General features: G+C 37.1%; 1 protein-coding gene across 6 annotated transcripts in view; it reads left to right on the forward strand.

Annotated features, from left to right (window-relative positions):
• Window positions 1-24,780, forward strand: part of CDK14 (cyclin dependent kinase 14) — a 341,412-nt gene that overhangs the window by 93,342 nt on the left and 223,290 nt on the right. For all 6 annotated transcript variants that reach the window (XM_064409653.1, XM_064409650.1, XM_064409676.1 and 3 more), the window contains one exon: window positions 9,118-9,197. In XM_064409653.1, coding sequence (XP_064265723.1) covers window positions 9,118-9,197 — 80 coding nt within the window. The remainder of the gene's footprint in view (window positions 1-9,117; window positions 9,198-24,780) is intronic.

The following is a 24,780-nucleotide window of genomic DNA, read 5'->3' on the forward strand; positions in this document are numbered from 1 at the left end:
GTGTGGATAAGAATTCATATGCAGAGAGTATTTCTACTGTTATAGTAGTATATTTTCACCTGTTTGAATTTGACTTGGTTTTTTTTTCCCATTGAGAATTGCATAATTTCCATATTATCCAGCACTATTGAGATTCAGCACCTCCAGTCCAGGCTTCTGTTTTTTGAACTAGAGAGGCAGTTCAATTACTTCATGGCAGGAAGAGGTTGTACTTTAAGAACTTGGGAAACACTACAGGTGTTATCTGCTATTTCAAAAACTACTTGTTTGTGGAGGTGATGTAGCCCTGTTACCTCTTCTGTGCCCATGAGAAGGTGAGGAATCTCTGACCTATGTGGTATCCCTGTACAAGGAAGAGCATTACTGCTCTTGGGGAATGCAGGTGAACAGGTCTGGGGTGAATGCATGAATGCATTGGCTCTGGCCATCCCTGCAATATTTAAAAGATGTGCAAGTGTGGCACTTAGGGACATGTTTTAGTGGTGGGCTTGGCAGTGCTTGGTTAGTGGTTGGGCTCAGTGATAGAGGTCTTTTCCAGCCTAAACAGTTCCGTGGTTCTATGGCTGAGACCGGGACCTGGCTGCTGCTTTTCAGGCAGCTTAACTCTGATTGTTCATAGCTCTATCTTAAAATTATACAGGAACAGACAGAGTTTTTTTTCCCTAGACTCTTATATAGGTATGTAGGGTGAGACTGTGATATGCATCACTGTGTTCCCCTGCCTACAGACTCAGTGGGAATACACATGAGCAAAAGAGGTCTGCTTATTTTGGTATGTGCCTAGTTTGACTGCTGAAGGATTAAGCTCTCATGACACAAATCAGAATGCAGACACATGATGGAGAAGCTGGAGCTGGTAACACACAATAAGTGGATTTTGCTCTAAATGTTTGAGAATCCCTAATAACCAACTTTAATGCTTGGTTTCTTTGTTTTGCCAAAATGTTTCTGAGATGTTTCCCTAATCTGTAGTTACAGATGGAACATTTAAGATTATATTGAGCTATTTTAAATGATGCTTTATACTTAGAATTATTTTGCTCAGTTTTTGTCACTAGCTGCATGTGGCAACTAGTAGAGTTTGGGGGTTTTTATGCATTTCCTGAGATACATTTCAGCTTTTAAAATTATTTCCCCTGCTGATCATAATGATGGAATAAAACATTTTTAATCTTATCATACTATCTGGGGAGTCTAAAAGATGCATACCTGCCTAAAAAGACACAAAATCAGCCATTCCCTTTCTAAAATTTAAAGTAATATGTACAGTAACTTGCTTTCAGAACAATCCTGGCTTTTTGCACCTTGCAGCAGGATAAATGGTACCAAGCCCTTGTTTTCCTATAAAACCCATTGCTTTTCTATGTTTTTGAGAATCTGTGGTTGTATTCCAGGAAAGTGAAATGAAATGGGCTAATTCCTTTTACTGGATGATGGATTTCTCTTTCTCTAGTCAGATAAAAATGAATCCCTGGGGTGAAGAAGCAGCAGAGTGAAGAGGGAAGTGTTATTGAGGGAAGTGAAGCAGTATTCTCTTAGGCTGGGCTTTTTTGTTTATAGGAGAAACAGCCAAGCAGTCATTTTTTTCTGGATGACGGTAGCATCAATAGGTAAATCTATTTGATTTCAAGTGCTGCACATCAGACGTGTGTAATGAAACTCATCTTGGCATGTTCATTTTCTACTTTCATTCAGGCTAGATTCTCATATTTTACTTAGTTGTATAAAGCCACAAGAGGCTGCTTTCTGCATGAAATTCAGATGACTTTGAAGGGATTTATTTTAATGTCAAATTTTGGAGAAGTGGGCTGAGTAATTTACTGATAACACTGTAAAAAATGATGCAAGTTCCATTGACTCTGTATTTGATTAACACCTTGGACATTTGCCATACAGTAGGTGCAAAGCAATGGGTGGCCTTTGAATTCCTGTATCATTTAAAAGTGTGGTTGAGCTGAGGAAGTGCAGCCTGTCTGTGTATTGACATGTGTGTCTTCCTGCTGCCTCTTGAACTTGTTTATAAATTTACCTGAACATACAGCAGTGGGATCTGGCTTGATCTGTGGCACATAAGTGTTGATGTGAGTTATGAGTCTGGAGATGAAGCTGGTGACAGCACAAGGGAGCTGCTGCCAACCAGAGCCCCTTGCAAAGCAGTGTGGAGGCCTTGCATTCCCCCACTGGGAACTCTGCATATTGCACTTAAGGGAAAAACCTGTGCTTTTGGCAATTTTCTGTGTTGGCGTGCTTTCCATCCTCTCCCACTGTGTTCAGTTGCCCTTCAAGGCAAAGAATTAAAAAAGATTCCCTCAGTTAAAGAGATGTGATCTGTGACTGCTGCTAGCAGAGCACGTGTCTGTGTTTTGAGAGGCATGCCAGTGGTATCTCAGCCGTGATCTTGATCTGCCTCTTGACTGTCCATGTCATTTTTCACTGTACCTTTACCTTTTTGGGCATCTTTCCTGAATTGCATGTGCTCACAGTACTGCAGAAATGTGTAGAATTTGTAACAGCTCCATCAAGATATGTTTCCCTATTTTCCCTATCACAAAATTACATAATTTAAACTTACCCTTAATAAAACACTTGTTTTAATGAATTCTGATCCCTATCCTTTTTAACTATTAATATGAGAGATCAGTAGAGCACAGAGCAGAGCACAGTAGAAACTGGTGCTGTCAACAAGAGCTCAAAGGCTGCCGATATAGGGCAGTCCTTCCATCCAGGCACCTCTCCCATTTCAGTTCAAAATCTGAATTTTTGTTTTCAAGTGACTCCAACTTGTATCCAAATATGAAATGTATTTTTTTCAGGGAGCCCAGGCATTTGAGATTTTTCTCCATCAAAGGCAGTAGCTTTTACTATTCATCTTAAACGTCAATAGGGAGTTCATGGTGCAAAGTGGAGAGTGATCATGCTCAGGCAGGCATCATGCTCTGTACTGGCATTGTTTCCATGCTGTGTTATTCTGGAGGCAGCAGGGAATCTTTGAATAATCAGGGGGAACTACCACTGTTTTCTATTGGCATGATGAATTGCAGTGTGTGCTATGAATATAGCTGACCATAATATTTCATAGATATGGCTGTGGATGGCTGCTCACAAGAAAAGGGATGGCATGTGTGTTTTGATTTTTATATTTATGATGCTGAAACCTTCACTGAAGATGGCTGACAGGACTATTTGCTGTTCTGACTTTTGCTTCTGAAGTTGCAAAATTTCTTTCACTTGTCATAAAGTCTCTTTGACTCTGATTGTCTTTTATGTTCAATCTGTTGCAAATGCCATAAGCTTGCCATGGCCAAGCTGCCATTTTTAGTCATTCCCCAAGCTTTACTCTATGCCCATGTGAGGTGTTGTGTTCACAAGCTCCCTGATAAGTTTCATGTACAACAGTCCAGTTCACAGGAAACTTTTTCTTCATGTCATGGCCAATTTATTTAGACTGATATTTCAAAATTACTCTGATTCATGTTGCCTTAATGACCTAAACTTTCCTAACCTTTTCTTTATTTCTTGAAAATGGTGTGAAATTAGTGTCCTACAAATGAAATCCTCTTTTCATCTGAGGATAACAGATGGCTGGAAAAGGAATACATATTCATGGGTTACAAAAAGGCACTTTATGGTTACCAACTAGGCTTTCTTTTTTTTTCCCCTCATTTTTAACTTATTTCCTTAACTGATTTTCTAGGCCAGTTATGACATGGGATTATAAAATGTTTTTAAAAAATCTTTAGCATTATAAACTTTAATAAAAATAGTAACTTAAAGTTGAATTAGATAGAAAACTTATGACAACTACATGTTCAACTAAAATGCCAAATGGTAGAAAAATTATTAAAGCAGAGTAAGTACTAAAATGAATTGCTAGGATTCTAACTAGAAGATGGATCATTGATCACTTACTGAGTGAATGTTTCAATATTTTAAATAAAGATCAGGAAATTTTTTCTCCATAGTTGAATTTATAAAAAGAGCATCACACTATATGTGCTGTGCTTCAACCTGCAAAGCAGTTTAAGGAAGTGACTTAGTATTATTACCTCAAAAACTGAAGAAAGTCTATTTTATTACTTACCCAGGACTGCCCTGGAAAGCTTGGTAGAAAAACTAGGATAGAATATAGTTATATCACATACATGTGTAGAGTTACTGGATATACCTTATTGGCCATATAGGCCTGATGGGAATGGTAGGGAGAATACTGGATTAATTTGCCAGCTGCCATTGTGCACCATTGCATTTTCCAGTTTGCTGATCAGTGGCATCTCTCAGCAGATCCCCTGTGACTGTCAGTGTGCACAGTTGTAGAAGGCCACCTTATTTATAAGGGATATCTCTATGTTTGTCTTCAGCCTCTCTTTCTATGCGCTCCAGTGGGGTGTGAGAGATGTGAGGTGTGTGCAGGAGGATGGTGCTCAGCACTGCTTTGCCTGCTGCCCTTCCCAGGTGACTCCTGGCACAGGTCGATTACAGCCCCTGTGCTTGGATGAGCTGCTGGGTAGTTTGAACCGATGTGAGCTGGGGGTAAACTCTTATCTTACCTGCTCAAGTGGGGGCTGCCACACTCTTTGTATGAGACTGCCTTGACTCCTAAGTTCCAGTGACAGCACTAATTAATAATTTAAATCCTTCATCTCTCATGAAACCCTTTAATCTTCTGTTTTTTCAGCCCTAATAAATGTCAGCATTATGAAGTATCTTTAATCCACTGGTTTCTACTAAGACAAGGTAACTTTTGTCTAGGATGAGGTTAAAAGATGGTGGGATTCAAAAAGAGAAATTCAGGGCCTATCTTAGTCTCTTGAGAATTTATGATAGGGCTTTAGCAGGACTGGGAGTGGCTTTTGCAAACTAGAAATGTAAAAGTCCTTTTTAGTAAAAAAAAAAAATATAGTATAAGCCATGTTTACACTGAACTGTCTTTTATGTTAATGACTAAAAGAAGTGTTTCCCTCAATGTGGAATTAGTTATTTGTTGGTAGAATATCAGAGGTGAATAAACCTACAGTGAATGTGCCTCTGTCAAGTTTCTTCAAAGGAAACTTCTGGCAGAGCCTGATTTCATTAGGCCCCCTTGGTCTGTTTGGAGTTTTAGCTGTCTGTTTATGACATTAATATCACTACAAAGTAGATCTAATTAGATATTCTCAAGGTTTGATAAGCAAACTTTGAGATTTTCCTGTAAATGAATATTTAACAATTGAAAGTTATTTTTCTTCATAAGAATTGTTTCTTGAAATTTGTATCACAAATTAGAGCATCATCCCAATACCATCTACTGCTTTTTCTTTACAGAAGTGTTCCCCAGCTTGCACAAATCATGAGCTCAACCTCCTCTCCAGCCAGTGGTAAAACTCAGTATTAAATTTACAGGTTGAAATCAGAATTGGCAGATTTTATGTTGACTCTTTTAAATGTGTATATTTAGAACATTTATGTAATCTAAATATATCTGAAGAACTTGAGAAAATAGTGTTATTGTACTCTTTTGTTCTCTATGTGGCATCATCAGCATTATCCCCAGTGAAGCCAATTAAATCATCAGTTACTTTATATTCATCAGTATTACATGTCCTTAATGATGCATTAAAGCATTAAATAATTTCCAATTGTCTCTACTTTCTCATAAATGGTCATTTTTAATAAATGTATTTATTTTGGTAGTGCTGATATATGCTGGTTTAGAAAATGCAGAATGACACATTATATTAACATTTTTTGTAATATCTGTCTCATTTGTATTTTTTATAATATGCAGACTTTTATGCTGCATAAAGCAATTTGGACTAATTTTTCTTTTGCCTGTATTGCATATATAATCAGAATTTATTAGAAAAATTATATAATGTTAAAGTGAGGAATTTCCATAAATTGGAAAGCTGTCCATCAGCTGTGGGTGTTTTGCCCAGACTAAAGTGATAATTAGAGAAGCTTTAGACTTCTGTTCTTTCTCTGAAGGTGTTTTAATGAAAAAGAGAAAGCAAGTTAGTTTAGGAAGGAGGATGGCTTAGAAAATAAGAATTCTTTAGTCTATATTGCCCTTAATAGAAGCTAATGAGGCATTTGACAGGATGGGCCTAAGATGATAAGTGTAATCTTTGACACAGTGAAGTGTATTGTTTTGAGAAGGTGTGAAATTGTTTGCTTTGGACAGTGAGTAATATAGGTGGTTTAATGACTCCTAGATGTTAAAAGAGTCAGTGGTGTTGCCTTTTCACTGTCTAAAAGGCAGTCTGCTTGTCAGTTTCTTACTTGGATTTGAAAATAATGAAAATACTGAGCTTTGAAAGTTGTGGAAGACAGATATGAAGCAATATCTGGAAGGAGTTCTGCTAACCTTATCTGATCACTTCTGAAGTCTGCAAAGACATGTATTGATAAGTTGCAGAGGTAATTTTAGCCAGGTTTCCTTTTTTTTTCAGTGTTATTTCTAAGGAAATTATCATAATATTTTGACATGGCATCACAAGTATCAGGGTGCAATTCATGACGTAGCTGGCTTGATCCCATGACACATTGCTTCTCAAAAGATGGACCCAGTTCTTATGTATTTGTTAGTGTTTTTTTCTTTTTTTCATGCCTTTATAATTTTTAAAAAACATTATTTAATTATTTTTGGATGGGCCAGTCTTCTCCTATTTAAGCTCTCTAAGCAGTCTCATTGTAAATTCCAGCAGAAATGAGGGCAAATACAAGGCAGTGTCAGGAGTGTGTGGCAAGGATTAAGCAGGAGAAATCTATACCATGAGGCAGCCCTTAGCTCATTTTTTCAGCATCATCTAACTGCACCCTGAGATTGCATCAGTGGGAGGATAATTAAAGGATGTGAATAAACACCCTGACTCTTTAATTGATACTTCATAATTTCTCACATCTCCAGTTTTATGTGCTCCTGTTTATAGAAAATTAAATGGAAAAAAAATATTTTAATGACTGGGTAGTAATTGAGAATAAGGAGGTTATTGTGTTATGGAAATTATAGATTGATATGTTGGAGATAAATTATATTAAAGATGAGAATGAAATCCCAGAGGAACACTACTTGAGATTAGTTTGATTATTTTGATAGTACTAAGAGTTGCCATGATATATATCAAGATGATGACAGGTACCAATGAAAAAAGGGGCAATGATAACTAAAAAGCATAGCTCACCTACTGTGTTCAGCTGTGAATTCTTTGAAATTGGTTCCATACTATTGCTGTTGTGTTCTATATTTCTATTCATGAAACAGTGGAATGTAGTACTTCAGATTAAAAAGAACAAAAGGTGCACAATGCTGCATGTTCTTTGTCCTTCTCTATCAAGAGACTTCATATCCCTGTTTCCTTAATACTTCTTTGCTCTGTTTTTTCATTATATTTTACATTGCCTGCTCTGAACACAGCATCTGTCCTGTTCTTTATCTGTAAAATGATCTTACTTTTCTTACTTAAATTCCTCCTGCAGTTATTCCATTTGTTGCACAATATTCTTTTTTTTTCAGATATCTAAGTAATAAGTATATGATAGGTAGGGTGGTGGATTGACAGAGGAATTGAAAACTACACGTTTATGAACTGAATGTCTGTCATCAGTCCTTCTGCTTTTGACAGGGTTCATTCTCCTGTCTGAGCATGACACATGAAGTTACTTGAGGCAAGGCTTATCTTTTTCTGATGCCATAAATCCTGTTTGAATCCAAATTAAAAAAAAATATGTAAGGTAATTATAAGGAGAAATACAGGAGAGTTAAGCTGATAATTTCCTTTCAACAGTGACTAGTGGCCTGAGACTTGAACTGGTGCCAGCCTGAATATTATGACTAATTGGAAGGTGATGAGTAAACCATCTTTTGATAACCAAGGTTTCTTAACTTGCTCAGAGTCATTGTGTAATGTTTTGTATAGGGCTAATGAGTTTTTGGTAATTATGAAAGAGGAATAATCAGAAGAAACAAGACAGTGGCCATCCGTCACTGAACCCATGTAACTGCAAAAATTAAAAGCCTGAGGGAGAAGATGAATTCAGAGTTGGTGGTTTTCCATATCTTGTTTTGAAAATTTAATACATGTTCTAGGGCCATCCCTCTTGTAGTACAGTAGAGATTTGCCTCCATGACCACAGGAATGTAAAGGCTCCAATGTGTCCTTGAGCTTTGTGGCTGTAAAGGCGAATTTTTCTTTTACAGAAATAAATCTTAATGATTATAATAACAATAATTCTTTTAAACTGTGTTATGCCTTTTTGGTAGTTTATCCTCACCATTGCTTGTTGTACATGGGGAGTGTGTTAAAGTTTCATGGTATGAGCTTGTTCTTGAAGATGGTAATGGATATCAGCTTTGTTCTATTTTTGTGAGAGTTTATTTGGACAATCTGAACCAACTGGATTTTTTGCACGACCTGGAATGTAATTTATGTGTGGTGAAATTTTGAACGCTAAAAATGAAACAAGACAAATAGATTTTACACTAAAATGACCTTTTGTCATTTTGTTTACACTAAAATGAACTTTTGTCTCTTGGAGCATAAAATATTTTTAAACATATAAATGAGAGTTATTATAATCTAAAAGTAGCCTGGGCCATGTAGTCAAGAATATGCCTCAGGAACAATCCTGCCCTTGCAGGAAATGGCCAGAATGACCTAAGAATTATTTCATTACACAAACTTTGCAGCTTTTTGAAGGCTATACTAATGTGTATCATGCAGTGGGAAGGAGGTAAGCAGTGTAAATCTGGATATACTGCATGTGAAGTGATTGATGAAAATCATATGCCTTTTCCTTTGAACAGTTTGATCAAATAATGAACAGATATTTTATAACAGAAATTTTAAAATGAGTTACTTCTTAACAAAGCTTCAGTAACAAAGCTGTGGTAGAAAGGAAACACTGACTCACAGAAAACTAAGATCATTTCTTGGATTGTATCTGAGTGTGAAAATATAAAGTTGACATTATGGAAGCTATGAAGAGCTTCTTACAGTGCTGTAGATGAATCACTGGCATTGACAGGAAGAAATTGAATAAGTACATGATAGGAAATAAGTTATATTATAAGAAATACTGTTTCTGGTATAATTTTGGTTTTTCAAAATTTCTCCTTCCCCTCCCCTCTTTCCCTTTCAGGGTAAATGGAAAGCTGGTGGCATTGAAGGTGATTAGATTACAAGAAGAGGAAGGAACCCCATTTACTGCTATCAGGGAAGGTATGCACTCACATTTAGTGATTATACATGTGAGGATTATTTTGTAATTGCATTGTGCTTCTTATTTCTGTGCCGTGCTATAGTGAATAGCTTGAGAATTCAAATTACATGGTTACGTTCTCAGTAGGAAGAAACATTGGTGCTTCAAAAACAAAGCTTCTGGTGTGGGAGTTCTTGTTAAAGAATGCAGCTCCGCCTGTGCTTTGGCTCCTGTTAGATTTACTATACAAACCAGTACTGGAGAGCATGTTTAAGGTGGGTGTGAGAAGTCACTCTGGAAGATGAGGGAGCTGTGTAAGACACGCTTCTCGCCCGCAGGCAGCACCTAGGATGAAGGTAGATGTGATTTTTCATATATACGCAGCATGAAGCACTGACAAGCATTTCTTGATAAAGGCAATCAAAATATCATGGAGCAAAACTGCAGGCACTTTTGAAGCTGTGTGTAGTTTGCAACTAGCTTGTGCTTGTTTTTCCTTCCCCATGGACTCTACGTTGTGTGGCCTGGGAATGATTCTTATCTAACGTGCTTGGAGATGCGTGTTAAGCTTTCTGCTCCACTCCTTTATCCTTCCTTGTCAGCCTCTCCTGGTCCCTAGTGACGGCGGCTTTATCCGAGTCTGTCTGTATCGAGCTCCTTCACAGAAATTGCTGGATATGCCTTCTTTGTGTAATCCTTCTAAGGTACTAAAAATGAGCCTTGGTAGAGAAATAATAAACAATTTACCATCACAGCACTGATTCAGACTCAGCTGAAATTGGCAATGAACTAAAGAAATGAAACTGCTACGACTTTGAGGGACCTCTTAAAATTGTACTATCAGCCTAATTCCCAGGGTGAGATGAGCCAGAGAGGTACTGGAACATCAGCTCTCACAGGGTCCACAGTTGGCCCTCCATGTGAGATGTGTGGCTTCATGATCATGAGAGTCCCAGACCTGTCTTGTGCCTTGCTGCTGCAGCCATCTGTCTGCTGTATGTCTGTCTGTACAAGGAACCCATTCTGGAGCAGGCTGGGCAAAAAAACCCCATATTTCATGTGATTGACACCCTGAAGTTAGGAGTCACTAGACAACTGTGGATTTCCATCCCAAGACTGTGCATTTTAAAGGTGGCTTTTCCTCAAAGGAGGGAAAACCGTGGGTGGCCAATTTATGAAGGAATTTCCGCAGTTCTTCTCTACTGCTTCATCTGAGTAACAATTATTGAATGATCTGACACATTTATTCATAACAATATCTATTTTATGTGTGAGCTATCTGTCCCTGCAGCTGTGCTGTGATGACGAGGTGTGCAGAGGGTTACGGGTGCAGCTTTCAATATCTGTAATGCTGAGTTCAAGTTATAACAGTCTGTGTTTCAAATATGTTTATTGCTCTTCAGGTTTGTAGTTGATATGGGACTGACTTAATAAGAGAATAGTAAATATGGCTTTCTTGTGCCTTTTTAGTGACACTTAAAAGGTTTTTTAATATGAGCTTGGTCTAGATGAAAGTTTATAGCACTATAACTGTCAAATGCAGTATAATCCCTTTTCCTTCATAAATAGTGTGTTGTGTGAGCTCTGTATACAGAAGTATTTGTTAGGAACAAGAACAGAGATTTTTCCCACTTTATATATTAAAAAAATTATAAAGGCACACTTGCATGAAGATACTTCTCACACTGTCATTGAAAACTTTTCTTTTTAGCTGTGACTACAATACTGTAGTTGAAGGCAGTTAAAACCCTGGTGCTTTAATAGTAGTAGAATAAAGGTCTTGTCTAGGAAAGCTCTTGAAGTTAATAATTAATACCAAACTAACTGTATGGTGTCTCACTGATTATATGATTATGATATGATATTATTATGATAGGACTGTGTGCACCCATTTTATTTTTATATAATGTGTACACACAAATTTTTGTATTTTATGCACACAATATTTATATTTTATATTTTATGCATACAATATTTATATTTTTATATTTTGTGCACACAAATTTTAACAATTTCTTCATCTAAGCTACGACTAGATCCAAAGAGTATTAGGATAATAAGAAAGTTTTTTCCTGACTTTTGTAGACTCTTGGTTAGGTGGGATCACACTTGGGTTATAGGTTGTTTATGAAGCATTTTTCTGGTAAAGGAGATCTTGTCTTCTTGATAGTGAAATTTCATTCAGGAGCTATCAGTATAAGTACAGTGTTGTACGTTTTATGTCATGTAGACGTCACACATACCTGATATGTAAGATGGGGAGGGGAAAAATCTATATTTATCTAGGCTTTGACTTTTCTGTTGTTGATTTTGATTTTGTCATAAACAAATATTAGGACCAGAAAAGTAACGAAAGCTGTATTACAAATGTAATTTTCAAGGTGACCTCATTGATGTTGTGCCAGGCCTGTAGTATTTGACAGTAACACCATGGCCACTACAGCCACGGGCTTCACTAGCAGGACCTTAGGAAGCTGTTCCTTTCCTCTTGGCAGCATCTCATCCATCTTGGACATGCTGAGTTCTGTAATGCATCCATGGCTGCTGTCAGCTACTAGGGTGGGGAGAAAAAAAAGGAAAAGAAATGCTTCTATGAGCTCTTGGAATTATCTGATAAGTTTTATATGGAAAAACAGCAAGAATGGGACACTGTCTTAAGCAGTTTTCTCTTGATCTTTGATGACTAACTAATGGCTCCAGTGCCATAATTTAGACTGGGACAACTAGAACAAGGACAAATACCACTGAAGATGAGATCAACTTCTAATTTCAGTTATCTGAGGAATAGCGTTCCCCCAATGGAAAGATGCATATATGATGCTATGAGCCAGAGGTCTGTTGGAGGGCATTTCTTTCCAAATTCTTTCATAATGGAGAAACCAGGCAAGTTTCTTCTTGGCTTGTTCCTTATTTTCTAATTTTCCACCACTGCGAGGCAAATTCAGGCAGAAGTCTAGTTAGTTGTAAATTAAAGTTACTGTTAGAAATTTTTTTAACATTTCTCATGTCTACTTGAGTAAAGCAGTGAGAGAAAATAGCATTTCTGCTCAGTGCTCCTGAGGGGGATGCTGTGTGATGTTAATTTGGGGGAAGTTACAGGCTGAGATCCTAAGCAGTGGTCATGCTGAGGGAATGTGGGAATGTTTTAGCTGCCTATATACAGGGAAGCATATTGCTACTGTTGTGACAGCAGCAGAATGAAACTCAAAGTAAAACAAAGTTACAAAGGGAAAAGACTAAGAGAAGTGGGAAAATGAAGGAGATAAATATGGAATGTGTGACTGTAGATACAAGTTCTAACTTGGCTGAAAAGTGGAAGGAAAAGTGAAAAAAAAAACCCTCCAACCTAACAAAAACCCCAGTACAGCTGCATAAGGAAAATCATAGTTAATTTTAAGGCCTGGGGGAGGTTTAGCTGAAGCTCCAATATAAAGCAAGTCTGTTTTTACAGCAGATAAGGGTTTGCGTCTTCTACCATCAAAGTTACATAGGTTTAAATGAAAATAGGTGAATGTGGCATATTTATTGGTGCAGTTCAGCTCACTATTGAATTTCTAAAACAAAATTTAGAAGTGACCTATGCTAAATGTTCTTTCAACTTGGCCTGAGTTAGATGTACCAGCTTACTGTATGCAGTTTATGGGAGGTTTCTGAATTTAATTCACTTAGTCTGAGATAATCTAATTTACTTTCAAAGAGCCGGGGGGGGGGGGGAAGAAAAACAAAAGAAGGAAAAAAGAAGAAAAAAAGCACAACTGATTTGGAGTATATACTTGAATGGGATAAATCTATGAGATTTTCTAATAACATTTATGTGAGTGATTCAGGTCACCATATTACTGTTGTGGGCTGAATGTGCCGGCAGCAGTGATACCTGAGACACTGTGGAGTCCGAAAGTCATTTACACCCTATTTTCTCATTTAAAATAAATTTGGTTGTATACAGGTTAGCAAATTATTTGTTTTCTGTGTTAGTGTAGTTGTGGTTTATCCTTTTATTGTAATGCTCATTATCAGCTGTTCAGGGATGGTTCAGCATCAGACTTGAAGTTTTATTAAAGCCATGGCAGCCAGGAGAAAAGTTCACTGACCTTAACTTTCATCTCAGATATTTCACTCCCTTAATTTCCTGTGGAATCATATGTTCATCTAGGCTAAATAATGAACTGTGGTAGATTCTAATTCTGGGAACAGCTTGATTTACAATTCTGTAGTTTTTTTTTTTCATTCTGGGTAATAATATTGCTTATATCCAGCATGACAAAGATTTTGGTTTTTGGATACATATATGGACAAACATCCCTTGGCTTTATCAGCACCTTGCTTCTGAGGTTAACTTGCTTACTGTGTACTTTTCTTGGATAACAAAATTCTTTCTTCCCCATCCCAATCATAAAAATTTTTTCATTTGTTTTTCATTTTTCACTCTTGAAAATATTGCTATTTACTATAGCAATAAAACTCCATTCCAAGGTTTTGGTATATTGAAATATTTTATTTCCCATAGGTCTGGATGGTGTTTTAAAGCATCATCCAGTTTTGTAGCTATTTTTGTATTTTGTCATTTAAGTGCCATGATTGGGCAACTTTCAGTTTGTTTTTCTTTTTATTAATTACGTATTTACATGTTGTAATTTATATGTATTTGTACCAATTTTTGTGTCACATTTGAACGTGCTCATGTGACAGACAGTCTCTACATCTTTGATTTGACAGTTTCTCAGATAATACTTTTCATCTACTCCAATGTCGAAGGCTGTGGTCTTAATGCCATGTAGGGATAGCAGCATGCAGAAATTCAACGTAAGTGCTCTGGAAGCATCTTCTGTCTTGCATTATAAAATTACAAAGAATACAGGAATTGCTTAATGATTATTTTTTAATTTTAAAGAGCAGTTTATCATGCAAAAATTATCATTGAATAAGTTTATTTTGTGAGTTGGAGGAGAACTCTTAGTGCATCTGAGTGCCAGTATAAAGCATGGAGGAGAGATGCTCAACTCTTGGCTGCAGAACATCCTTGGAAGTCTTCAAAGTTTCGGGCCTCTGCCGCCCTTATCTCACTGTGTGGTAGGAGTGAGTCAAGAGCAGGCTGCCAAGATGATTAGAGGGATGGAGCAGTTTTCCTATGAAGAAAGGCTGAGAGAATTTGGTTTATTCAGTCAGGAAAAAAGAAGACTTAGGAGTTACCAGTTGCAGCTCTCCAGTACCTGAAGGTGCCTACAAGAAAGACAGAGAGGGACTTTAAGAGCATGAGGTGACAGGACATAAGGAAATGGCTTTAAACTGACCATAGGGAAATGGCTTTAAACTGACAAAGACTAAATATTAAGAAGAATTTCTTTACTGTGAGGGTTGTTAGGTACTGGAACAGGTTTTCCAGTGAAATTCTGGCTGTCCCATGCCTGGAAATGTTCAAGGCCAGTTTGAATAAGGCTCTGAGCACCCTGGTCTAATGAAAAGTGTCCCAGCCTATGGCAGGGGGATGGGACTTTGATGGCCTTTGAGGTCTCTTCTGACCCAGGCCATTCTATGATTGTAATGGAAACAAAACCTGAAAACCTGGAACAGTCTCTAAGAGAGTTCACATTTATTCCCCAGGATTGATATAGAATAAATATATAATATATAAGATATCATATATAAGATATCATATATATCATATATAGTGCATTCTATAGTCTATATTATTATCTATTATATAATACATTATATATGCAAGATGATATATATGTGGTATATTACATATTGTATATTGTATATTTGTTATATATTATAATATATAATATATTATCCTCAGGACATATATTTAGACCGGACAGCCTCTTTGAAGATGGGAGGTTTTCTGAGGCCAGCCTTTCTGAAACTGTCAGCTTGGAGGGGATAAATCTTTACAAAATTTTTATCTGTAGAAAATCAAAGTGAAATAACTGCTATGAAAAGAATACAGGGAAGATCAGGAGTTTGCCAAGAGAAAGCTCTTACCTGAGTGAATGTGTAATTTATTGCCTGGTGTTCCTAACTGGTACACAATGCAAAACAGTGATTGGTGTTAACAATGCTGCCAGTGATGTAAAGTAGCTGAGCTTTTGTATTATCCTGGTGAAACAGCAGATTCTGTACCCATACCCTCTAAGAAAGAGCTCCAGAAAATTGTATTTTGACTCAGTAGGTATAATTCTTGTGATCTCCTCCTGAATTATGACCTGAGTTATTGCAGGCACTCCCCAGCTCAGTGATATGTAGCCTAATGCTCTTTTCAACACTGAAGTCAACAAATGACCTCATGGCACTGGTGGGATGACTCATGGTCATAAGCCTCCTATTTGTTGAATTAGAGTTGGTCTGGAAGATTGTATGCCATAAGTCAAGGTCACAGTGAAACAATATCTGCCTGTATTTTTTGAAGAGTCATTGGTTGATCTACTGGTAGAAGGTAAACATGAAAATTGCAGTGAAAATCCTGTCTTAATCTTCCAGTAAATATTTTTTTTTATTGGAGGTTAAATTATCCACGTACATAAAGTAAATCTATTCATTTTATTCAGGATTGGTTTGGGTAGTTTTTTGTTGTGGGTTTTTTCTTTTTCCTAATAAGGAAGCTTAACAACTGCTTTCTTTTTAGTGATAGGAGTTTGGAGGACTTTCAGATTTCCTTTACAAAGCCCAGTCAAGAAATTTGAATTTCCGTAATTGAAATGCTTAAAAGCTTCACATGTATCTGGCTCAACAAGCCTGAGGGAACTTCAAGAGATTATGTTTAAGATTATGGAGATGTAGCTATTCTGAGCATGCATGTCACAATAGTTACTACAGGGGTTTGTGTCTATGCTTTAGAACCTGAGGATAAGCTCACTCTCCCCAAAAGTCACATTGCTTTGGAGCAGTTAAGTAAAAAAAGGAAAGGACAGTAGCTTGGCTATAGCTTGGGGAACTTTTTCATGGCCTACAGAGCTGGCAGAGCTGGTGTCTACTGCAGGCTAAATAGCGACGGCTCAATTAGCTGTGAAGTCCCTGCAAAGCCAGTTGGGCTTGGAGTCGTAACAGCTTTGTTTTTCAGTGCTGTTAAAAATAAAACACACAAGCCAAGAACCTCTGGGACGCGGTGTCATTGGATATTTAAGGTCAAGAATATTCAAAAGTAAAGAAACTCCAGCAATTTTTATTTCTCTGTCTGGTCTCTTTCTCTTATGGTCACCCTGCAGCCTTACCCAAACTGTGGGTTTCCTGGAGTTAAGAGTTCTCAAATTAAGACAGGCTGGGCTTCAAAAACTACAGTACATTTGGAAAAGGATGTTCCTTTTTCATGAAATGAAGTCAACTTAAAAAATTTCCAAGACTTTTGGAAGTTACTTATTAAATAACCTTTCATGTTCCTGAGCAGTGGATACTATTTCTTCTTAAACATTGATAATAGACAAATTGCTTTTAATTTCTGGAGTTTTTTTCTGAATATTTTTTTGATAGCTCAGATTTTCAGCTATGTTTCATTTATGCTTTCTCCTGCATGTGCAGTTGTGTAAGTTTACAAGAAGTGTGTTAGATCTTTGGCAATGTGATATGGAGCTTGGAAGCAGCAGGAGTTTCATCTTTACTCTGCTTTGCCTCCTGCTGCTCTCTCCAACCCTGACTGGCTGCTAATTTTTTTACTGACAGTACTCATTTGCTTTTCTCTGAAAGCAGTTGGGCTGGCTGGCTGAAACAGGTGAACTGAATTCCTTGTCATCTAAGATGAACATGGGAGATCTGATAGTTTTCTAGTCTCATATACAGTGCAAGTTATGATGTTATTTTATTCTGATTTTTAGTGTGCCCAAATTACACTGTGCTACTTACTTATTTTGGTGGACCAAATGAAAGCTTCTGTCCACATAGGGTGGTCAGAAATGGTAGATTGAAAAAGTATGTCCTGTTTGTTTCTTTGTACTTGACTATTCACAGACTGAACATAGCATTTCCTTTTTTTTTTTTTTTTTTAAACCATCTAACAAATTAACAGGTTTCTCAATTAGAAAACCTCCAGGAGAGCTGGGATTACATAAATATAGCATAAATTACGGTGTTTCCCTTTGAGAATCATGTTATAAATTTTAAAATCTATAATGAGCTTCCATCATCTAGGAAAACTGTCACGCTTTTCTGAGAAGTACAAATACAAATTCCAAATTATCCACTTTTGTAGAACTAGATTTGTTGCACAGAATATTCCATCCTCTCTGCCCTCCTCCCAATTCCCTCTCCAACATTTTATCTGTGGCCCGCTGAGGTGGAACACGACTGTATCAATTGAATCTTTATTCAGTACTTTTGATGTTCAGGCTGTGACCTTCTTCTGGCTTTTGTTCTTGAGCACAGTTCAAGCAAGAAAAGAATGGGGTGACATTTTAAAGATTTTTTTATTTAATATGATCATTTTGCCGTCATGAATTCTTTCTTCATCCTTGTTATTTTAGCTTAATGGCAGACCTTTCAGGCTCTGCCCTACTTCCACTGAAGAAGTAGTCCATGCATCCTCATTGCTCACATGGAAAGTGTTGCATAAGGGATTTTGTACCAGTTCCAGCACTGGAAGGTTGCAAATCCTAGTTCACAAGTACTATTGAACCCTTCTCAGTATGGCTTTTGCTTACAGTTTCTTCTGGCCTGAGTTTCAGGGCTCTCTGACTTGCTTTTTGCCCCTGGAACTTTCTGCTCAGAGCAGACTTCTGCTCAAAAAGCTATTTCTTCTCTTCTCTCTTTAATGCAGAAGTTGGAACTGTTGCCTTGTAGATTCTGGTCTCCTGCTCTTGTTGTCCCTGATAGTATGACAAGGAGGGTAGAAAACACATGACAATCACAGAATCTGAGGACACAGGATGGCTGGCAATCCTTTCTTCATATATAATGATAATATGCATCTATAAGTCGTAAAGAACCTTTATGAAGCCCTCATGGCTTTCTTGTTTGAGTCAAAGTTGTTGAAAGTCTGCCTTTTTAGGCTGTATGTAAATTTAATGTCGTCTTACAGCACATTCTGCCACCAAAAAAGTAGTGCGAAGTTAATCCTTCTCCAAGTAGCGTTAGTTTTTACCTTGTGACCATATACCAGTTGGAGCAGACTGAATTGGTAGCACAGAAACCAGCTTCTTAATATGAGTGGAGGTGCTAGCAAGTGATGGCATGTCTCAGCTGAAACTGCTTGGAGACTCTCAGGCACCCATCCAAGTGCCAGTATCTTCCATGGTCACCTGGTGAAATAAAAATGTCATATCTCTGATGTTGAGGCAAAGAAATGTCTCCTGAACCTAGCTAGTTCTTCTAATTGTTTTTTCTTTATTACATCTCCCTTTTGCAAAAGGGTTAATCTAGACAACAATATCATTTAGCCTTATGATGAAAGTGGTGACTTCAAATCTGCACAAAGACATTTGTCTTTGTCAGGATCTCTGTGTGTGTTTTTCCACTGCTGTGTCCTGGATTTCAAAAATACCAAAGTAAGGTGGCAACTCAGTGTTCAAACCAGTTTAGTCAGCTTCAGTTTTACCCATGGTCTTTTTAACATGTAAAGCTAGTAGATGACTGTGGTATCTCAGCAGAATTGGTTCCAACTTTGGGTATGGTACAAAATAAGGACTTTAGAAGGTTGTCTGGTTTCCTTGTGTCACAGCTCTCCCCCTTGAAGGAGATACACCACTCCATGTCTGGAAAGAAGCGTATGGGTGCATATGCGTGTTGTGTGTTCATGTGTCTCCTGTATGTTTTTAAGACTTGGAAAAACAATTACCCCTGTCCCCCAAAGAGAAACATCCTCTGTAAAGGGTCACATAGTGTCTTTGATGAACCTGGAGAATGTCTAATGTGAGTTGGTCATGTACCCAGCTCTGGTTAAAGTGAAAATGCTTCCTGTGCAAGTTGTCCATCTCCATCAAAAGTCATGTCTGAGACATGCCACCATCTTCTTGCTGCTGAGTTCAGTCATCATTCTCAAACATCATCAGAACAGCTTTGTGTATTTCTAACACAGAAAGTTCATGAATGAATTATCCTCATTCTCTTGATGTGTATAAATAATTTAAAAATTGTCTTGGCACTTCAGAATATAGCAATGAAGATGTGCATGGGCTTCTGCTGGATCCACAACAATGTCTTTTTTTTCAATGCTTCTGTCGACAGCACAATAAGTACTTTTACTTCCTTTGAGAAAAATCCACTAGTATATTTCAAATTTTTGAATTATTTATAAAATTTAACACCTTTAGTCTCTACAGATACAAGACACTATTCTCTTTTAATATCTAACAAATCACTCCTATATCAAAGGGAAAATGACACTTATTTTCAAATGATAGGGTCATGACATAAGTAGAGACTTGCTAGTTAAGATGATAGGAATCCTGAGAGGGTGAAACCACTGCAGCATTTTGTTTTGCTGCTTTTTATTCCCATCTTTTGTGGCAATGATTCAATTCTTCCTTAAATATGTCATGTATACAGGGAAGTAAAAAATCCCAGTATGGTAAAATGCTATGTATAGTTTACAGGAATTTGCTGAAAATTTTAAGCATGAATTGTTTCTAAATTTTGAAATAGGTGAGAAATACTTTCAGCAGCTTACATCTTTGGACTGGCATGAAATATGGCAGCAACCACAGTAGTCATTAAGAAGCACTAATACCTTTCTCACAGGAAGGAAAAGGTCAGTTATAATCAAAACAGTGAAAAAAGTGGTAGAAAATACATCTTATTTTAAAGTTATATATATGTGAGACAAAATATATTCCTTCTTTTCTGTTTCTTCACAGGCTCCTTTTTTTCTTTGGTCTACCTGCTGTCAGATGCTGTAGGCACAGTTGTCTGGGTGAGACCACTCCTTCGGGAGACAGCACTGCTCTTTTTTCTCTTTTATATTTTTCCATAGCCTGGAGATTGTGTTGCAAACATTTCAGTTCAGTTTTTCAGTTTTCGCTGAAAAGGTGGGAGATTTTCTATCAGGAATTGTACACAACTGGAATACAGGCTTCATAATAGGGTTTCTTTTTCCAGCGTAAGTGGAGTTACTGCTTCCAGGCTTTATAATCAATATGAAGAGAGCAGCATTTCAATATTAGAACTTGACCTTTACTGTCTTCTTCAAAGCAATGAAAATGAACACCCACATTATTTTACTTCAGAATGTTCCCCCCGAGTAAGCAATATTACAAAAGAAGCTGATAATGTGTCGCATTTTTCTGCTGAGATGAAGGGGAACTGGATGGTTCAGAGACTGGTAATAGGATGTGTGACCTTCCACCTCTGACCCATATACTAAAATATAAGTTATGACAATGGAGTCTAGAAGTCATCACTATGGGATATTAATCTGTAGAATCTGGAACTGTGTATTTCTGAATTTTTAAGGTCTGAGCCACTTGTCAAAAGCTTCCATAGCTTCTCAGCTGGCAGCAGATTTAGCTGGAGCCAACTGAAAAGTGAACTTAAAACAAAATTAATGGAGGAAACCTTGTAAATAAAGATATTTTTGGTGTATTAAACCCAGTGATTTGTATCTGTTCTGATCTGATATAGCTTGTTTTTAGTGTGTGTTTTGTGCTGCATGTTTCAGAGTTCCCTTAGTCAGTGCTGAAGTGGTATAGACCAGTTTTCTTTGACTATTACTTTGGGGTGTTAGGAGGGGCTTAATGCAAATAAGGATTCTGTCCTCTGGGTTTTGCCTTGAGGAGATTCTCAAAACTGGCACCATCAATGACAGATAGTTTATAGTTTAACTTTTTGTCTTGGACCTCATGTGGAAGTTTCCTTACACCTTTTTTTTTTTTCTCTATAAGCAACTTAAACTGCTGGTTAGTTCTTTGAAGCCTGTCTTAGTTGTATAGCTAAGACTTCAGTTGTACAGCTAATTACCTTCATGTACAGGTAATTAGAACCACAGATTTTATTTAGCCTTATTTATCAGCTAGTTTTCCTGAGCAGAGCAATCAAGGAAGTCAAGAGGGTGGTAGGAATGTACCATCATGACAGCTTTGCACACAGCCTGATGGCAGTGCCAGTGAGTGCCGTTTCCATCTGAAAACATTCTCCCTTCCCTCCTATCTCTTAGAATTGAGAGGATGAAGTACTGTAGTATGTTAAATGCAACTAATTGGGGGAAGAAAAGTAAATCAAAACTGCTTGCAAACCAAAAAGAAAAGCTTTTTAGACATTTCACGTGCACATTCTCACTCACTTCCCTTTCCCCCTATTTCTCTGAAATCAAGGATGCATGTTTGTTCTTTTGTGTGCTCTGAGGGCTCAAAAAGTATGTTTAATAATAGCAAGAACATTTTCATGCAGGCATTCACTAGATGGTGTGAAGATTTTATTAAGTAAACAAGAAGATGTAAACCCCAACTATATAACATGTTATTCTCTGGACAAATAAAAATTTGCTTTTGTTGTTTCATATCTGGTTTTATCAGTGCAGCAGTGCCTACACTGCCTCTGCTAGGAAACTGCCAGTTCCTGAAGGGACATCTAACTCAAAGCAAAACCCAGCAGGTTGCAGGGCCATTGACAGAAAGCTATAAAAACTTTCCTACTTCTCCAGGTTACTTTATGTATTCCTGGTTCTAAAAGATATTTTTCAATTTGCAATTACGTGTTTCTCAGAAAGTCGTGGTTATAAAGCTGACATGGTTGAAATACTGGCTTTGCATCAAGGTTTCTAACAGAATTAGCATTTGAATCACTTGAGGCCCTATTCACAAAACAGTGGGCTATTTGCATAATCAAAAATGCTTTATTTTGCATGCCAGTGGAGAAGCTAAGGGTTGTAGCTGTGGCTCGCAAACAAAATCCAAGCCATCTCATTGATGTGTGTCTGAATACTGCTGTCTCTCAGTCTTGCTTGCACAAATTAGTACAAATCTATATAAAAGCCAAAGGAAAAGTTTTGGAGCAGTGTAGAGTCTCCATTAAAAGTCTGGTGAAGCAGGCTTTGCTTAAGTTATCAGTGTAAGAATTAGAAGGACTTCCTACTCTTCCAAATGGGAATGAAGTTTGGGGCACTTATGCTGCTGGGTTGTTGCAACACAATGGATGTCTTTCTAAAGATATGCTCAGTAAAAAATGTATGAGCTTGGAAATGGCTTCTTGTGCTAAGGAGGTCAATCTAAATAACCTATAAAAGTATGTACTTGTGGATAATGTGTTCAGGACTTTACCATCTTTCTGTCAGATTTCTGCCAGCAGTCCAAGAGGCTTATGAATTGATTAATAACAGTCCCATCTTGCCATCAGCCCATGCATTCATGTTTTTCATCCATTTTTATGGCTGTGGACAAGAAAGTAGAATGTCACATTCAATTACATGTGAATAACTCCTGATCACAGTTTAAGAGCACAAAGCAACTTCTAACGTCTCTGAGGCAATAGGAAACCTTTGAACCTTTAAAAAACCCCTTAAATACCAGGAGATTTTATCCCTTTAATTTTTTCTAGACTGAATTTCTAATGTGTTGAATCAAGTTCTTAAGTGAAATTTGGATGGCAGAAGTTTTAGTTCCACAGAGAAATTTGGTTATAATTATTACAACTTCTGATTATTTAAACTTAAAAAAGAGTATGATGTGATCTAGGCTTTTTCTTGTTAATGTGTGCCAATGAATTCCATATAAATTTTTTTGAGGCATGATATGGATTCAATTCATTTATTGAAAAATATACTAATTAAAATCTAGAGGTCCAAAAAAAAAAAAATAAAAGAAAGCGAGGTTTAAAGCAGATTAAAACTATCTTCCATAATAGATATGCTCCTGAAAAGACAATCTGTATTTTTGAGCCTTCAGTATCATGCAGTACAGAGTTTTATTCTGGTGTCTGTGTTTGTTGTTTGTTAACCTCTGGAGTAAAAGTATGTCTCAGAAGCATCTAGATCTGGAAACTAGATTAGAAATTCCATTAATCTTGGTTCCTAGAATTTTAGGTTTCAAAATACTTCAGAGTCTCAGTGCATCACTAACAGAAGTATTTTCTTTTCTGTACATTGCTTTGGAGCAGTCAGCAAAAGGTGAGTTTAGTCTGGTTCATACACCCATGTTCTTTGCAGAGTTTGCTGTTTTTATGGTTGACTGAAGCGCATAAATTTAAAGTTGACTTTCTCATTCATTTGTTTTAATTATAGAGGCCATTAACCTTGTAAAATCATTGACAGTTATGCATCTACATCTTTGAGAATTATGTAAACAAGTTTATAAAAGCTTCTCAAGTGAAACGAAAGCCAAACTATATAAGGACAAGGTTTTTTTTAACAGCACTTGTTAAAGCCCAACAAAATGTCAGAAAAATACCTGCAGATAATCATACACTCCTTAACGACAAAGACACTGCTGTGTTTCCTACCATGTCGCACTCATTGTACAGTTAACATCAAAGATACCTTCAAGATATGGATATGCAACTGTAGTTTCTTCTAAATGGTTAATGGTTCTTAATATTTTAGGTAAATAGTTCTTGATATTTTAGATGTAGGTTATTGTGGTCAGAGAACTTTGGAAGAGGAATGTGTTTTACTGCCTCAGACCAGGTCTGCTTATCTGTGGAGATCTTGTCAGTTTATTTCAAATATTATCAGACTGTCATATATAAGTTTCCAAACCAGCTGGGGGAGAGGCATTTTGATGGACCTCACAGAGTCTGACCTGTCACCATTGAGGTGCTGAGCCCTAATTAGAAATAAATGAGTAAGGTTCTTAGGTTCTTGTGCCTGTTTCATTGACTGGTACTTCCTTTTTTTTTTTTTTTTTTTTTGTTTTAATATTTCTGTTCTGCTCTCATAAGGCTGGTGCTATTTGAAATATTGAACCATGTTGTGAATTTAGGGAGAATTAACCTTGTGAATGTTAGCACTTTAGCTGCCACTATTTTAATATCAGTACCTGAACTGGAATGTGCTCTTAGAGTTTTCAATGCAACCAATTCTTGATTTTTTAGCCAAAGCTTTCTCTGTTGGAATAGGGATTTAGTATTCCTTATTTATCAATTTCCCTTAGAGGTAAAGTTTACTGTTGCAGAATGTCTGATGTAATACACACACTAGCCATGCTGAAGGAGGAAAAAGATTCATTAGTGCCTATGGGTAATAGGCTTGCTTCTGTAAATCCTGCAACATTTTTTAGGTCAGAGTGTGTTTGCTTGGGAGAAAAACTTGGCTGATAAAAATCTGGTGGCTTTAAGTCATTCTTTGATTGGCATGAGGTGATGAGGCACAAATCACTAGTAAAGAACTCCAAGGACTCTACAGTGCTTGGACTGTGTTTTCTGGAATACAAAGGTGTTCTCACTTTAGTTGTAGAAACTAAAAATGTGTTTGCCCTTTTGCAGTATCTCAAAATACTGTTGCAGATCAGCTATCTTCAAGAGTTGCTTGGAAAAGGATTCTTTGGAGAAAAAAAAACATTCCAAAGAGTTTCAGAGATTCAGAAACTACTTCAAAGTAATTATGGCTTTGCCATGTTCCTGAACCTTCATCTTACATGTATGAAATTGTTGCTTACACTGAACTTAAAACCTCAGAGTACTTGCATTGCACTGAAGAGTCTTTTGTTTGTGTTGGGCAAGTTTGTTTGGGATCAGTTGGTGAGATGACAG

This window comes from Passer domesticus, chromosome 1, assembly GCF_036417665.1.
Source record: "Passer domesticus isolate bPasDom1 chromosome 1, bPasDom1.hap1, whole genome shotgun sequence".
In the NCBI taxonomy this organism is placed as follows: Eukaryota; Metazoa; Chordata; class Aves; order Passeriformes; family Passeridae; genus Passer; species Passer domesticus.